At 53.3% G+C, this 17,451-nt stretch overlaps 1 protein-coding gene across 3 annotated transcripts; it reads right to left on the reverse strand.

The window, feature by feature from the left end:
* Positions 1–763: 763 nt before the first annotated feature.
* On the reverse strand, positions 764–15,916 carry Tal1 (TAL bHLH transcription factor 1, erythroid differentiation factor). Of its 3 annotated transcripts, none has more exons than XM_045148621.1 (5): positions 15,794–15,916; positions 13,418–13,564; positions 9,214–9,666; positions 8,200–8,294; positions 764–4,121 (listed from the first exon to the last, which is right to left on the reverse strand). In XM_045148621.1, exons 3-5 carry the CDS (start codon positions 9,663–9,665, stop codon positions 3,673–3,675), a joined length of 996 nt encoding a protein of 331 aa, XP_045004556.1. In that variant the 5' UTR covers position 9,666; positions 13,418–13,564; positions 15,794–15,916; the 3' UTR covers positions 764–3,672. The 3 variants fall into 3 exon arrangements, with proteins under 3 accessions (XP_045004556.1, XP_045004558.1, XP_045004557.1); XM_045148623.1 differs by having other exon boundaries at positions 15,840–15,915; XM_045148622.1 differs by lacking the exon at positions 15,794–15,916 and adding an exon at positions 15,175–15,260.
* Between the last annotated feature and the right edge of the window lie 1,535 nt (positions 15,917–17,451).

Here is a 17,451-nt window from a genome sequence, read left to right on the forward strand (position 1 = left end):
ACTAATCACATTGTTACTCAAATAATGAGCCTGTTTAATGTAGTTGTTGTTACTCCTGCTCCACAAGAACAGCAATGTCTGCTCTGCTCAGTGCTGGACACCCCAGCCCCTAGAACACTACCGAGCCCAGAGCAGATGGTCAGTAAATGCTTGTTAAATGAAAGGAAGGATGAGCACTGGACCGGAAGCACCCACCCTAAAAAAGTCCCTAAGGATCAAACAATTGGTGTGCAAAGTCTCCCGTAGGGGTCTTTCTTGAAACCCCATTCCTGAGTCCCTGGGGAAGCCTCTCCCTCCAGGTAACAAAGCCTGAGGCAGGGCCTCCAGCTTTCACCCCCAGCACCCTGGATGCAAAAGCCACAGCTTCCCCTGAGTCATTAGGGAACCAGAGGATGTGTGTGGATGGTAGGTGACAGCTTCGTGTCCTCAACCTTTGCTGAAAACAACTGCCCCAGCCAGGAAAGCCAACCCAACAGAAAAAGGGAGAACGCTGGCCCAAAACAGAGGAGCTGTCCTGGGCTGAAAACTTGGGGACAACATATTGAGGAAAGGGGCCTCTCTGTGATCTGTGAGGCACTGCAGAAAGACAAGAGGAGCCTCCATCCTTCCCACCAGGCCAGTCCTGAGGGCAAGGGCTGGATTTTTCTTCCCAAGAGTCTTGGAGGCACCCTCAAGCCAGCAGAGGCAGACCTTACCACACCTTTCCTTTTAAAGGCCCCATTCTCAGGCCCTAGGGCACAAAGTGTAAGCACAAAGTCCAAGCTCCTTTGTAAAACTTTTATTTAGAAATCTTCCCCATATAACCTTATATATGTTCACACATCATCATCACCACACAGGTTTCTTCACTAAAGAGTCACACGCCCACAGTGTTGGCCTCTGAGCTGTACAAATGTCAAGGTACCCGGAGTGGTTACTCCTCTTCTGCAGAAAAAATGCAGAGACCAACGCAATTCATTACATACAGTACAACATTGACGGAAAGTGCTGGGCCCACCCTCAGACAGTGCCATGTACACAGGCTGGGGGCAAGCCTTCGGCAGAGGGTCATGTACCATTGGAATCACAAGTACAGAGAGACCCACACGAAAGGCCGAAATAGCTGTCAGCTGACTACAGATGCTGCGCCCATTGTTTTACTTCTGGAAAATGATAAAGGTTGTACCATCTTGTCATTTACCACCACAAATAAACATGGATTCTTCTTCAAAGATGTGAATCTCTTCAGTCATTACATTCATCTTTGTTCTCAGTATGTTTTACCTTTACATTTTCTCCTTTTGTACAGATATTATTCTTGGACTGCTGCCGTTTCTTCAAGGGCAAGGAGGAGGCAGAGGAAGGAGAAGGGTGTGGGGTATAGGAGATGTAAACAGAGTTCTGGAGCTTCTTACGACAGATGAAAACCTGCCCCTTCCCTGTTCCAGTCCACTTGTGGACAGTCTGCCCACATCCCCGAATCTCTTGTCCCTTCTTACTCCTGCCCCTGGCCTTGGAATGACATTTAGAAAGAAACCTGGAGAAACGAGCTGGACCTAGATAGCTCAGGAAAGGGGTTACCAAAAGTACCCAGCTGCCAACTGCCCAGGCTGGCTTCTAGCTGGAACTTCACGGCAGGGGTGGGGGAGTAGGCACAGCAGGAAATGGAGCCTCTTCTGTGTGTGTTGGGGATCAAACCTAAGGTCTGTACGTGCTAGACAAGCACTCTACCACTACTACCATCAGAGCTCTTTACAGTCGCAAAAGATTTCACTTTCATGTCACAGCCATCTACACCACTGGCCTAGGAGTCAGACCAAGACAGGTTACTCCATCCCAGTGACACAGCTCCCCAGAAAACGTGTGCTTCCTTTTACAAAACCCGCCCACTCATCTACATATCATGTTTTATTCCCTCGCAAAGTTAACCACCACGAAGCAAACACAGCCTTGGAGACTAAGACAACTGCTCCATTTTCACATAGATGACACTCCTCAGATAAACATGAACTCCAGAGCACTGGAGAGGAACAAATCCTGATGTCAATGGAGACATATATGGTGATGTGAGAGTATGAAATAAGATGAACAGTCAAGGAGCTTCAGTGGCTGACCATGTGGTGCCCAAGAAATGGACCTCATCACTTTAAAGGAAGGGAAGAGGGACAGGATTGGCCCATGTCTGCATAAGTCTATACTCGAAGCCCCATCATAGTGGAGCCAAGTCACTGGGTTAAAACCCAAAAGACAAAAGCAATGGGCTCTGACATGACAGGATGGAGTTCTGGATATTTTCCTCTGGCTCAGAGACAGAGCTTAGGGGAAGAGGGCTGAGTAACTTAAGCTACGGTGACAGACATAGAGAACTGAGCAATTTGTTCCAAGGGCTCAGATAGACTTCACTGAAGACAGGTCTACTTATCTTAAGAAAACCTGGTCCCACCACCTGGACTGACAGAAGAGAACAAAGGGGGCAGCTGTCCACATGACAAAAGGGCTCTCTACTTTACGAAAGGACTTGTAGTAGTTGTTTCTTCAAAAGATGAAAGATTTGATTTACAAAAATTCCATGTACAACTTTTAGAGGGGCACTGGTGTTGTGTGAAACCAACCTCTCATGCATACCCTTGGGGGCCAGCAGCCGCATGAGGGAGGCGCATCTAAGGTTGTGCTGAGTGATGCATGCGCAGGTCGCAGCCAGGGCTGGACTCTTAGCAGTGGGCTACATCCTGGGTCATAGAAGGCCTAGAGTTCCCACCAATAACTGAAATCAAGCAAAATCGCAAATACAAAGTATTCATAGGACATTTTGCATTCCCCTCATAAGCCTATCTTGCAGCAAGGCGCTCCCTCTAATCCTCCAGAAAGCCCACAGGCTGCGCGTGCCCCAGCAGTCTGCCGCGTGCTCCCGGCATGAACACTGGCATTTAGGAGCCCATGCGCTCAAAACACTCAAGTTTCACTCTAATGTCACTTTCCCTTTCTGTACCTGCACACGAAACTCAACAGAGCTTTGTGGGGGTGCTGACTCAGTCCCCACAGTCACAGGATAAAGAGGAAAGTCTCGGCAGAGAGAAAGCAGAGCTCTGATTCCCAGGGCAAGAAGTAGGAGCTGCTGGGCTTTCTGGCCCAGCTAGTCGCAAGCAGGCTGTCAGTCCACGGGCCAGCTTCTGCAGTCCGGCCCTGAAGAAGGCACCTCAAGGCTTAATGCTCTGCAGCAGCCAGCAAGCTCGATGGATTGCCATGGGCCTGGGTGAAGATGGGGCTCAGGACATGGGCAGCTCTTGGGTACCTATATATTTGGACAGAAACCTCCACAAAAGCCACCCAACAAGCTTCAGAGGGGTTAAAGGCAAGGTACAGACTGCTGGATGCCTTGGGTGACAGCTGACAACCACAGGTCTAGTCCAAGAAAGGGGTCACAAACTCCAGGCCCAAAGCAGTGACACTTGGCAAGTCTTAGGGGTTGGGAAAGGGGGAAGACCGTGCCATCTTCAGAAAAAGTACCTACCACTTCACTCCTTTTTCCTGCTCTCTCACTGAGGAAACAAAAGCCAGTCCAGGGTCAGTTAGGGCTTCCCAAAGTTTAGAAGTTCAAATCCATTGCCTGCTTCTCATCCCACCTGCCCTGTAGCCCAACAACCCCTCTGCCTAGAAGCCCCTGCCTGCTGATCCTGGGCAGCCCCAGACACATCACCGGGGCCCGGCCCCTTCAGCGGCAGGCAACAGGGCAGGGTGGAGACCTCGGGCAGCGTGCTTGGGCGCCGGCTCCTCCATGTAGCTGTCCGGGCTGGCTGCCCCATCCAGGGAGCTGCCGCAGCTGGAGTTGGGGGAAAGCACATCCTGCAGAAGGTCTTCAGGGGGCGTGCCACTCCCTGTCCCGCCCCCACCAGCCCCCACCACAGGGTCCTTGCCAGGCTTGGCCCTCTGGGTGCCTTCCTCCTCCTGGTCATTGAGCAGCTTGGCCAGGAAATTGATGTACTTCATGGCCAGGCGGAGGATCTCATTCTTGCTGAGCTTCTTGTCTGGGGGATGCGTGGGGATCAGCTTGCGGAGTTCGGCAAAGGCCCCATTCACGTTCTGCTGCCGCCATCGCTCGCGGCTGTTGGTGAAGATTCTTCGTACAACTTTGGTGTGGGGACCTGGAGGCAGGAGAATGCCGATTAGAAGCGCAGGTGGAGACTGCCAACGTCCCACATCCACCAAGAAGCTCAGGAAGAAGCGCTCACTTACTCATCCTCCAACTCCAGTTCACTCATCATCTCCTCTGAGGTCTTCCTACACCTCTCCAATCCTATCCAATGAACCCTAAAGCCCTATTCTCTTCCTCTCCCTCGCCCTCCATGATGGTGTCTTCCTGTCTGTGTTGAGCCTCTTTTCTAAGCTGTGCAGCATTTGAGGACAAGGACCATAGCTGGTGCCAAGAGGCTTAGGGCATTCGAGGAAGAGAGATTGGAGCCAGACTGTCTAGGTTCAATTCCTGACCAGTACTCACTACAGACGTGCCTCTGGGCATGGCCCTGGTGGCTTCCTCATCTGCAAACTGGGAACTGTACAAGTAAGTGACGTCACAGATGGTTAAGTCACTGATATCTCACCCAGGTAAAGTGCCTACCACACCTGCCTCCACTTAAACATCCTCTAAGTGAAAGCTATTGCTATTCACTCACTGGGGTTTTCACTAACAACCTGCATCGTGCTAGGCATTAACGAATAATGAACAAGGGGCTGGGAGGGTGGCTCCGTAGTTAAAGGCACTTGCTTGCAAAGCCTATTGAGCAGAATTCAGTCTTTCTTGGCACCCACATAAAGTAAAGCTGGATGCATAGTGGCACATGCATCTGTTGATTCCAATGTGCCTGACAATGGAAGGAGAATCCAAAGCTCATGGGCCAGCTAGACTGCCATTTGTTTGCAGTGGCAAGAAGAGACTCTGTCTCAAAGAAGGTGGAGGAAGAGCATAGATGCTTCGAGAGTGTCCTCTGATCTACACACGTGTGCTATGGCATATACACACACACATAACAGATAAATGAATAAGTGAATAATATCTAGATGAGTAATTAACAAACAGGGTTGCTGCCCTCGGAGCTTCCATCTGATTGTAGGGGTGACAGAAAGCACAGGAATAGGGGCTTAGTACATGATTTCTAAGTGATCTATCATGGCAGGAGACGGACCAAAGGGAAGCACAGAAGGTAAAGGATCTACCCTGGGGGCTCCCATCCCCAAGGAAGGAAGGGAGAGAAGCCATGCACAGCCATAGCTTGAGGTTCTGCTCAGCTTCCAATGACTGCCTCAGTCTCCCCATGCCTACAATGTACTGTTCATAGCTTCACCCAACCATCATGATCATATGGGATACTAAGACCTGTCAGGCAGGCACAGACACCAGCACACTTGTCTGCAATGCCTGTGTGTGCAAAGTACTGTGTGAGTGCTTAAGCCAGACCTGGGCTTCCATTCCACAATGCCAGGAAGGTACGGGAGGGCTTTGCCAGGGGTCCTGAGCTGAGAACACAGCTCCCCAACACACACAGAGCCAACAGGTCCCCAACAGCCCTCCAAATCTCTGTTCACAGAAGGGACTACCTCTTCCAAGTAACTCAGACAGTGAAAATGGAGAAGGGGTCCCTACAGCCCATTCAAGTCTTCTGCCACTGCTCCCTTTACAGTTAAAGAGGGAGGCCAGCACAGAGGCAGTGATAGCCAGGGACCTGCTCACCCATGCTGGCATGCCTGGTCATCACTGTCTTGCATGCACACCCAACCCCATGTTTTCCCCAGGAGGATCACGCAGCCCTTGCCCTACCTATCCAGTACCTCCAAACCCCTGCCTGACCCTAGGATGAGACTTGGGCTGGGGAAAATGCCATACACCTGCTATCTCAGAAGAAACAGCCTGATATTCTCAGGCCTCTAGACCACACAGAGGTGTGACATAGAAGATTAATGCTGGTGAGCTTGATGAAGCTCCCAGTTGGGGAGTTGTTGGGGGGTTGGGAGTGGCATTATTACTCCTGCCATAGTGAAAGACAGCCAGACTGTTGGGGAAGGTAAGGGAGAGACCAGGACTTCCAAAACTTCAGACTAATGATATGAAGGTGGTCCAGGACTCAGCTGTGTAACTGTGATCAGACTGCTTAATCTCTCTGAGCTTCAATTTCCTCACCTGTGAAATAGAAAACATATTGACCTGTTTGTGGTGAAAATTAAATAAAAATTGAATGCACAAAGTCTGCTGCATGTAATACGAGTCCAACAAATGGCAGCAAGATTGCTGTCACCTACCCATCACACCCTTTGGGTGACTACCTGGGGACTGTTAGCAAAGTGGCTGCTGCTAAGCATATGGCCATGGATAAACTAGAAAAAACCTCTGTGTTGAGAAGATCCAAGCCTTGGTTAGAGGGTATTATTATGACTGCAGAGGAAAGGGAAGGGAGCCAGGAGCACTCCTATGTTCTCAGTACCTACCCTGAGCCAGTTCCTAAAGGCATTTTACAGAAATCTCAAAAGTCTACAAGGAAAAGAAAAAGAAATAAAGTCTGGAAGGAAGCTGTTATCCTCCCCATTTAATAGTATTTATTTATTTATTTATTTAAGAGAGAGAGAGACAACCGAACAGACAGAGAGAGAGAGAATATGGGCACGCCAGGGCCTCTAGCCACTGCAAACATACTCCAGACACATGTGCCACCTTGTGCATCTGGCTTTCCGTTGGTACTGGGGAATCGAGCCTGGGTCCTTTGGCTGTGCAGGAAAGTGCCTTAATCACTAAGCCATCCCTCCAGCTCTCCCTCCATCACCAACCACTTTTATACATAAGGAAAGTGAAGCAAGAAAACTCCAGCAGAGAACCCACACTAGTGCCCATACCTGTGGGTCCTGAAATAGATTTGTGTAGCAGATCTACTTCTAGGACTGACTCTTCTTGTTCCAGCTCTGATTTCTAAGTCCCAGAGATGTCCTGCACCCATCCCACACCATCACATTCATGTCTGCCTGTGCTTCTCCAATGCCCCCCCCCACACACACACACACGTACACTGTTTCCATTTTTCTTTCCACACTCTGTCTGTCCAGTCTGGCACTGAATAGTGCTCAGGAGATACATGTGACATTAACAGGTCTTACACTCTCCCAGCCCTCCCCACTGGCCCATCTCCTCTGCTTCTCACAGCTGGTCCTGCCTGCTTCCCATTTGACCCCCTGATCTCTATGAGGCTGGAGAACATTCTCTCATCCAGAAGCACCTGTCACCCTTCCTTCTTGGTCGCATGAGCCTGTGTCCATCTGTGTTGGGAGGTTCTGAGTTCTCTTCTGTTATTGTCAGACTCCAGCCCTCTCTGCTTCAGAACCTTACACGAGTCCCAGCTCCACACCCATGCCCCTCCCAAGGGGCCCAGCCTCAGTCGTAGGTTTCTATGGCCCCTGAGTCCCTCCTACAGGAGCCCCAGCCCTATACCTGTACCCTCTCACTGGTTCCCAGTTCCAACTCTGCAGCTTCGGGGCTCATTCTATAGGAGTCCCAGCTAGGCAGCAGCCGTGAGAGATTCTTCCCACTGGCTGAAGTCACTCAGTTAGGAAGAGACTCTGCACCCTGGTGCCATCAGGTCAACCCTGAGAGGAGGGGCCAGAGCCTCCAAATCACTCACCAAGCCTGAGAGCTTTCAGTACAGGGTAGACGCTCCCCTGGGGGTGATGCTGGCAGCAAGAGCCATGCCGGCCCAGAATGTGGAACAGGGGCTAAGGGAGCCCACAATGGAGGGATCTGAGAATGAACCCTTGAAGGTATAACTCCATTCAAGTAACAGACAGAATACTCCAAAGAGGATTCGTGGGGCCCTGCAGGGACTTCGTAAGAGCCAGGGGTTGGAGCTGGGGTCATGGAGTATTTCTGCCCTCATCGGATCCCTGTCAGAGTACAGGCATGGAGTCTACAGTGGGACAAGAGCAGCCTTTACAGCTTGGTCCTCAGTGCCAGTACATGCACCTTCTGCCACATCCCCTTTCAAAACAGGGCTCTCTGTGAGTGTAGCCCTCACCCCCAAGTTCACCTGGTCCCAATTCAACCCCAGAATGAAGGGCTTTGGCAGTTTGGGGTTCCAAGGTAGCCTGCCCACCTGTATGAGACACCACCATTGTCCCCACATTGCCCCCTGCAGAGAGATCTAACCAAGTGAGGGGTGAGTGCAGAGGTAAGACAGATAGACTCACCATCAGTGATCTCCATCTCATAGGGGGAGGGCCTCCTCTTCACCCGGTTGTTGTTGGTGAACATTGGGAAGGCATCAGGCTCCCCAAAAAATCCGCTGAGGAGGCGCATCACAAGGGGACAGAAAGAGACTCCTTAGGAATCCTCCCATGTCTTGAGAGGCCCCCACCAGGTAGCCCTCCTTTCAGACTTGAATTGTAGATAGGGAAATTACCTTCTCTCCTCTTTCTCCCCCCACCCCCCCCCACACACTCATGGGACAAGCAAAGAAAGGACGGTATGTCCACACAAAGAAGCCTAGAGGAACACACGGCGCGATGACCGAAGTCAAACAGCACACGCATCTGTTAAACACGCACACATTATGGCCCACAAACAAGCCAGCGATCCGTGCGGACATCTTCCCTCAAGAACAGGTACTAGCTATACAGGCAGACGCGGCCTTCACTTCTCATGGTATGTGAAGCCAGTGCCACCTTGGAATGGTCATCCTGTCCCCTCCCACCACCTCACCCTGCCTGCCTCGGGCTGCTCGGCCAGCACAACTGTGCCCTGGAGCTCTTTCTCACTGCCAGCCCCTGTGCCCCTGCCTCATCTTCCTTTTCGGCAGAAAAGCTGTGCCACCACCCAGAGCGGGGGCAGCTAGGAACCCAGCGGCTAGGAGGGAAGGATAACGCTCCTCGCGCCATGCCCAGCGGAAATGCAGACGGCCAAGCCTGCGCAGCCACGGGCACATCTTTCCTCGCCCGTCCGCTCGTCCTGCAGCTTCCAGCACACAGACGTTTGCCTGGGACCCACACTGGGGAAGCTCTTCTCGCCGGGCATCCCTCCCAGCACCCCACAGGGCTTCTCACACCAGTCACACGCCTGCCTCCCGGAAGGCGGGCACCCCTCAGCTGCTACAAGTCCCACTGATCTCTCTCCACCTAGAGCCCCTTCCCCGCTTGCCCGCGTGAGATCCCCGCTCTGGCCCTGGGTCTCCCGCGCGCTCCCCTCTCCCCGCGTCCCGCGCTCACCTGCCCAGCGAGGCCAGCGGCTGGCTGAGGCTGTAGAGCAGCGCGCGGCCCGGGCCCGCGGGGGCCGCCAGCGCCGGCGGGCTCAGCTGCACCATGCGGCCGTCTCCGGACAGCTCCGCGGGGACCGAGGCGGGCGCGGGCGCCGGGACGGGCCCCGGAGGTCTGCACAGCTCGGTGGTAGGCACCCGGTGGCGCGCTTCGGTCACCGTCGCGTCGCGGCCCTTTAAGTCCCTGGCGGCGCCGCCCCCACCCGCGGGGCCGCCCCCCGGGCCGCCGCCGCCGCGCGCGCCCAGCTCGATGACCGCGGGCTCCGCGGGGGCGGCGCGGCTGGTCTCCTTGGCGACGCCGTTCAGCAGGACCAGGTGCGGGGGGGCCATGCGGGCCTCGACCGCGTCCTGTCCTTCTAGCTGGGGGTCACTGGGTGCCGCCTCGCTCGGCGGCCGCTCCGTCATCCTGCAAAAGGGCGAGGGGCAGAGAGAGAGGTCACACGCTGAGAGGAGGCCCCGAGCGCCCCCGAGCCCCCCGAGGACAAGCACCCTAGGGCCTGGGGAGGGGGGCGGTCCCTGATAGCGAGAAACAGGCTGAGGAGAGATCGCCTGGGAGGCCTGGAAACCAGAGCTGGGGAAAGACAGTAGAAACATTAGAAGGAAGGGAATACAGCCAGAGAAACAAAAACCAAAGGGAAGAAAAGGAGGAAGGAAATGTACAAAGAGAAAGAAAGATCACCCTGTGCCCCCCCCACACACACACACCACCTTCTCAGGCCGCAAGGGAAGAGGAGGGAACCTACCCTATTCTTCCTGCCCCCTTTTGGTTTTGGCGGGGAATCTGTCAGGCAGGACAGAGGTGCTTTGGGAACCTCTACCACCCAGCCACACATTTGCACCCCCACACACACACCAAGAAACCTAATGGAGGTGGAAGTAGGGAATGGAGTCTACACGGACTGGGGTCCATTTAGCCAGAGCTGGTGGAAATAATCCACAGGCACCGGCAGCTGAGCACACTGAGCATGTCCACGCTATACTTTGTGTGCATCTCCCCCACCCTAAGAAGAGAGGTCAAGGAAGAGGTGATCCTAGCCCTAGGTGCCCCTACAAAACAAGGGAACATGTCAAGGGCACCCATTAGCTCTGCCAATCAACCCCTCCATCTTGGTATTCTCCACAAAGTGGAGCTCAGATCTCTGAATTACCTTCTCATATGCAGCCCAGAGCCTAGAAACTACCTGTCCCAGACCACTATGCTCTAAGATGAGCTCAGACCCTCACTCCACTTCACACTGGCACCCTAGGGATCTTCCCACACCCAGCTTCTTCCACATAGAGCCAGGCCCCAGTGAAAGGCCCAACACAAAAACCCTGCGACTCAGGATCCAGAGTTTAAGGGTCCTTATGAGTTGTTTTAATATAAAAAAAAAAATAGGGGCCTCGGTGTGGTGGTGCACACCTTTAATCCCAGCATTCTGGGAGGCAGTGGTAGGAGGATCGCCATGAGTTCAAGGCCACCCTGAGACTACATAGTAAATTCCAGGTCAGCCTACCTGCCTCAGAAAAACAAACAAACAAACAAACAAACAAAAGGCTGAAGAGATGACCTAACGGTTAAGGCACTTGCCCGCAAACCCTAACGACCCTAGTTTGAGTCCCCAGTCCCCCCACATCACAGTCAGATACACAAAGTGGCACATGTATCTGGAATTTGTTTGCAGTGGCAGAGGTGTGCCCATTCTCTCTGTCTTTCTTCTTTCTTTATATATATATAGAGAGAGAGAGGCTGGAAAGATGGCTAAGGCGCTTGCCTACAATACCTAATAACTCCAGTACCTATGTAAAGCCAGATGCACAAAGTGACACATGCATCTGAATTCATTTGCAGTGTCTGGAGGCCTTGGTGTGCTCATTCTGTCTGTCTCTCATCTCTTCGCTCTCTCTCTCTCTCTGTACTTGCAAATAAATAAAATATTCTAAAAAAAATAATGAACTTATCAGATGTGGTGGCACATGGCTGTAATATTAGCCTAGGATGGTGGGGACACGCAGGCAGGAGAATCTTAAGTTTGAGGTCTGCTTGGGTTATACAAGGCTCTATCTCAATGTATACATTTATGTATGTGAGATTATATATATATATATATACACACACACACATACACACACATATATATGTATACATATAATATACATATATATCACATACATATACCACACATTATAAATTGTTCAAAGTAAGATTTTTGCTCTCAGAATTATTGGGGATTTTTTTTCAAGGTAGGGTCTCGCTCTAGCCCAGGCTGACCTGGAATTCACTCTGTGGTCTTAAGGTGGCCTTGAACTCATGGCGATCCTCCTACCTCTGTCCCCCGCTCCAGTGCTGGATGAAAGGCATGCCCCACCACACCCGGCTCAATTGGGCTATTCTTAAAACAGAAAATAAATACATAAAAGCCCAAGTCAACTCAGAATACAGTCCATCTAATTAATTATTGGCGGCAGGCACTGACCTCCCATTTGGCCAATGCAATGCTAGGGACCAGAGTCATCCTGCAAAGTGGCTCTCCCATTCCAAGAGGGAGACTGGACCTTCCTCATCCTCCAGAACTCAGTTCTTTAATCATACATCCACGGGAGGTGGGGGAGGGGGAGGGCATGGGGGAGGGACAACAAGAGTTGAGATTCAGGCTGATTTGCTGTTCTGGGTTAGCCAGCCACTGCCACCAATGAAAATGGCAAAATTCCTCAAGTCTTGTTACACACAAGCTGCCAAGCTAGTGGGTCTGCCATGCTTCAGTGAAATCAAGTTCAAAATTATAGGGGAGACACAGTGTCTGCACCCACAGAATACCATGACCACAGGAAAGTATAGTAGCCATTCTGCTTCACACCTCCTCCAACTTCTCCACCTCATGAAAATAGACCATTCCCTGGTGAATCACACAAACCAGAGTCCTCACTATCACCATCAGGTGTGCACTGGCCAGCTTCTAACAGAGTGAAAAACGTTGTGCACTACAGTTACCCACTGAGCTCGGGCTTCTTTCCGACGCATTTGAGCTGCGCCCCCTCTCCCCACCTCCCTCACCCTGCCAAGAGGCTAGCTCCTAAGGGCCAAGGGGTTCACATATTCCAGATGAAGATGAGTTGCCCCTAGCCCCAAATGCCCTCTCCACATACCATAAATATCACGGTCTTTCAACAGAGCTCTCCACAGCCCTTCCCTGGACCTCATCTAAGGTCTCAGGAGCCCTGCAGCCCAGCGGGAAAGGGGAAGAGAGAGCCGCTGGAACGCACAAGCACCTATGGCTGGTGGATAAATGGCACCCCTCGTCTCTGATTAAGATGACTGAAAGTCTGAATGACTTTTTAATGAACTTGTTTTCATTTAGGAGGGATGGAGACGTGAGGACGTTTAAGACCAGATGGTACTAGACTAAAAGCATTGGACCATTACAACTCCCTTTGAGCTGCGAAGACCCAACTTGGCAGCCCACAACCCTCTCTTCACCCTGTTACCCCCAAACCAGAATGTCACTATGTATACGGAATAAGGAGATGAAGCATCTTCCTGGGACCAGGCAACCCTGTCTCCCGCAGCTCCCAATCCCAAGGCCCGGCATAGAGACTTTCGAGTTTATTTTTAAATGAAATGGCTCGCACCTTATACCTGGCCTCCAGTTCCCTTCCTACAGACAGCACCCACACTCCCAGGGTAAAGCGGAGATGCCAAAGCTCGCATCAGAACTACGCCGCTGGTGAACCGCACACTGCCTCTGGCACCTCGGGAGCGAAGGGGTGTTCCAGCCCAGCGCCCTAGGCCTCAGGCCTCAGCTGGGTGGCTCGGGCCTTCTTCCTGCTGGAGCTCCAGACACAACCCGCACCACCCGGATGTAATCGCTACAAAGTTACCGGCCTTGTGAAACCTACCGAGGACTTACTCCAACCAAGCGGGTTTACGCGAGGCCGGAAAAAGGAAAAGGTCCAGATGCAAGCCCGAGGCTGCTGGCGGCGGCGGCGTTCAGATCCCGGATTCCCAGCCCCGGGTGGATCCTCCTCCCCTCCCCACCCCCAGCTCAAGACTGAGCTCCCCTCAGTTCTAAGCCTCTCCCACCCCAGCCCGGAAACCTGAAGCCTTCCTAAACACTGTTGTGTCCACAGACATCACCCACTCAAAACAACAATAATAATAATTTTAAAAAAGAACTCACCTGGGGCATATTTAGAAAGGCCGGCCCTTGTGAACAGGACCTCCACTCCTCCTCGGGAGAGGGGTTGAGGATGGCACCGGGGTCTTTGCTTCCCCCCCTCTCGCCGAGGCCAGCAGTTACTTAGGCTGCGGTGCGATCCTGGGCGGTCTGCCGCGCCCAAAGAGAGTTTCCAGGAAAGATGGGGGTGGAGAGAAAGAGGGAGGGCGAGAGAGAAATGGGGGTCAATGGCTGGGAATTACCTCATGTGCCCCGTCAGCCCAGGGAATTACGAACCGCTTTCCGCCCCCTACTTGCAGGTGTTTGGAGCCCCCTTCCCGTCCAGTTAAAAAAAAAAACAAAAAACAAAAAAACCTACACCTGACCAATCCGGAATAACTATTTAGTTGAACAACAACAGCCCCTCCCGGCAGGCTGCCCGGAGCATTTTCTAACCCTCTAACTGGGATCCGTTTGCTTTAGTTTATTTGGTTTTTTGTTTTTTAACATGGTATGTCTGTGCGGTTTGTTCCGCAACCTAAACCAGGCTATATGGCCACTGCCACAGCTCAGAGGGGTAGACTCCCGGCTGGGCACCGGTGGGGAAGATGTGCTGGAAAAGGTGAAGTCTTCAGGCATTGGTTGCTGGAGCAGAAGCTCGGAAGCCCCAGCCGGTCTCTTCATAACCCCCATCTACCGGCCCAAAGTAGAACCCCATTCCAAAAGCCCTACCTCCCTAAAGGAATTGGAAGGGGATCCCCGGCCTATTCAAACCTCGTGTGTGTGTGTGTGTGTGTGTGTGTGTGTGTGTGTGTGTGTGAGAGAGAGAGAGAGAGAGAGAGAGAGAGAGAGAGAATACAAGAATGAATCCCACACCTTCCCTTCCACCAGCCTTACAAAAGAGTTTCGATTTTTCGGGGTTTGGCAGAAGATGGGAGATTTCTAATGATGTTTTGCAGCCCTAAACGAGGCGAAAAGGAAGGAGGGTAAAAGCAACCCCGTACTGCTTCCAATGGTATAGCCTTGGAGGGTTAGTTTGCTTTTATTTCCCCCTCGCCGCCACCGCCCGTGGGTTTTGTTTAATTTGTTTAATCATCCAATTTCTGATCTCACATCGAAGTCTTGAGTTTATTGCGAAGGCTTCCTTCTTTCTGCCGCGGCTTTGGTAGAAATACAGGAATAATTCTTCCCTGGGTTTCAATCCAATGCGAGGTATTTCCTTTCTCCGGTTCTAATCCAAATGGACGGAGGCAAGGGGGAAGGGGGAAGGGGGACCCACCCTTTCCCCGTATGATACTTGGGGTTAATGTTTGCTTTGCGGCCGAGACCCCCTCCATTTTCTCTCTTGCCACAAACCCAGCAACTCAGAAAACAGAGTTGGGGAGGGGCGATAACCACCCGGAGCTGCTTTGTTCTCCTCCAACGAAGCCGTAGCTTCGGGTTTCTGTACGGTTGTTTTAATTAAGATGGGACGTGAAATAAACGATGGTTGTGATGTCGGTGATATTAGCTAGCACAGTAAATGGGGGGAAACTCGATCCTTTCTTCTCGAGCTGGGGCTACACTGAGGCGGTCCCTCCAAGGAGGCCGTATTCGGAGGCGGCTGCCGGGGCGGCGGGCATCGAACCCAGAGGGGGACGTCGCTCATCCGCGCCAGAGGTGGGTAAACGTTTCCCGAAGGTGATCCCGAGGGCCCCCACCCGCGGCGCGAGGCCTAGAAAATGTGCCCATTGTCCTTTCCCAGCCCCCCCCCCCCCCAATCACCGCAGCCAGAAACTGACCCGAAATGGGCGAAGCCCAAGTGCCCAGGCGCGCACTCAGCCGGCGTCCGCGAGCGCCGCTCAGCTTGGAGCCTGGAAGAGCCTCCGGAACACCGCGCAAGGTGCCGAAGAGACGGCCACGGCACCGTGCAGCCTCCGCCTGGGCTCTGTCCGCCCATCCGAGCCAACACTGGCTCCCGAATACATCATAATTTGGAATAAAATGTGAAATCCCGCTCCCCGCCCCCATGCCGACGCCCCCACCAGCGCCTCGATCTCTCGCTCGCCCTCCCCCCGCCCCCGCCCCCAGCGATTTGCAAATGTACCTCCGAAGGACACAAACCCACAGGCACCCGACTCGCGGCGGACAGGACCACACATGATCCAGCCCCAGAGGAGCAAAGCCAGACCAGCCCCGGCCGACGCTGCCCCACGCGCCGGCGTGGGCTCCGCACACTGCCCAGCACCACACAACGAAATCAGCCACACGCAGTCGGCCACGAACACGCAACCCCACGCAGCCGAGATCACACACACCCGACCTCACGACGAAGCCCCCAGACACCACCCCAAGGCCACGCACACACACCCAAGCCCTAGAACCGAGCCCGTGGAGAAAGGAAAAGGGACAATTACATACAACGAATAAAACGCAAAGAAGCCTCGGAGGGTCCAGATGGACACACCCAGACAGTCACCGGCATCACACTCGGACACACTAGCTGCCGCCGCGGCCCACAGCTATCACACACGCGCACTCTCCGCCCCGCCGCACGCACACAAACCCCGGGAAGAAATGAAGACCAACCACCGCCTCGCGCGTTTCTGTGTATTGCGTAAGGAGAAAAGGGGAAGGAAGGAAGAGAGTCTCCGAGACGGGAGGGGCGGCGGGGCGAGGGCGGGGGTGTCGTGGAAAATGTCCCCCCCGTCGCAAGAGCCCCGGGAAGGGAACAGGGAGCGAAGGCTTCTTCCGCGGGCGAGGGAGGCAGGGACTCATGGACCACGGATGACGCGGGCCGCTCGGGAGAAAGGGCCCGGGGATGCTCACGTTGGCGCGCTCGCCCGATGGTGCGCGGGCCGCTGCCGCCGGGGAGCCCGCCCCGCCCGCCCGCCCTCGCCGCCGGGCCTCTAATCCCGCTCCAGCGCCCCGCTCGTTAGCACGGGCCGAGGCGCGCCGGGGCCGCGTGCGCCACCGAGATAAGGAGCCGCCGCGGGTCCGCCCGCCCCCGATAAGCGCCTCGGCCATTATGGGCCAAATGATTCATTTTAATTTGGCAATTTCACTGGAGGGAGCAGGGTCTGGTGGTGGCACGGGGCTGCGGCGGCCCGCCGGGGGAAAGTGGCCTTGGAGGGAAACGAGCGCGCTGTCTGGGACCCACGGGCCTAGCAACCCCATTTCTCGGCTCCCAGGCATCTCGCAAACAGCCTGAATTGCCTCCGCCTGACAGATGCCCCTTCTGTGACTCTTACCCCTTCATTGCCCTTGCCACCGAAGATCACTTTGATACCCAAACCATCACCTCCGACCTTTCTTCGTTCATTCTGTCTCTGGTGCCCTAGAGAACACATTTCAATGGACAGTTTTCCTTATCACAGGCAACCCCAGCTCCTAGCCCACCTGCTCCGCCTCAGCGCGGCACCTCCACACCCCAGGGTGGCTCTAACATGGAGCCCGAAGCTCAAACCCAAGGCCATGCCTAGAAGACGTCACTACAGAGAGGACCATGTCCCTTGTTTGTTTCAGGGTAGCGCAGAGCCCACGAACGCTAGACTCCTCCATGTTTTTTCATGCATTTTGTTGTTTTGTTTTGTTTTGACCTGGAATTCACCGTGTAGTCCCAGGCTGGCCTCAAACTCAAAGCGATCCTCCTACCTTAGCTTTCCCAAATGCTGGGATTTAGGGCGTGCGCCACCATACCTGGCATTTTCATACATTTTAATCTTGCTACTGAAGCACTGTTTTAAGCACTTACCGCTACTATGTAAGCTTCATAAGCAGCCCTGAGGGTTGGAGATGCGTCGAGTGCCTGTGGAGCTTGTTTAAGGTGCACCCCTGTCAATGCAAGCGTAAAGATGAGTGCTTAAACAAGCAAATTCTAAATTGGAGCATCTATTATTCTCGATGTGCAGGTGAGGAAGCTAAGCCACAGAGAGTAAAAGTAACCCACAACATTAAATTTCTAGTCAGTACTTTGGTTTGAAGGAAACTTGGTGCAGGAATCGTCTCTCAGGCTCAGCCCAAGAATCTAGGTTGGGATGAGAAAACTCGGCTCAATGTATGGTAAGGCCAAGATCTAT

This window comes from Jaculus jaculus, chromosome 5 (assembly GCF_020740685.1).
Source record: "Jaculus jaculus isolate mJacJac1 chromosome 5, mJacJac1.mat.Y.cur, whole genome shotgun sequence".
Taxonomy (NCBI): Eukaryota; Metazoa; Chordata; class Mammalia; order Rodentia; family Dipodidae; genus Jaculus; species Jaculus jaculus.

Bases quoted from the DNA above. Each gene is read 5' to 3' on its own strand.
- Tal1 (XM_045148621.1), bottom strand. From the start codon at position 9,665: ATGACGGAGCGGCCGCCGAGCGAGGCGGCACCCAGTGACCCCCAGCTA. The intron at 8,295-9,213 runs GTGAGCGCGGGA...GCGCCTCCTCAG, and splicing joins CCGCTGGCCTCGCTGGGCAG to CGGATTTTTTGGGGAGCCTG. The intron at 4,122-8,199 runs GTGAGTCTATCT...TCCTGCCTCCAG, and splicing joins TGAGATGGAGATCACTGATG to GTCCCCACACCAAAGTTGTA.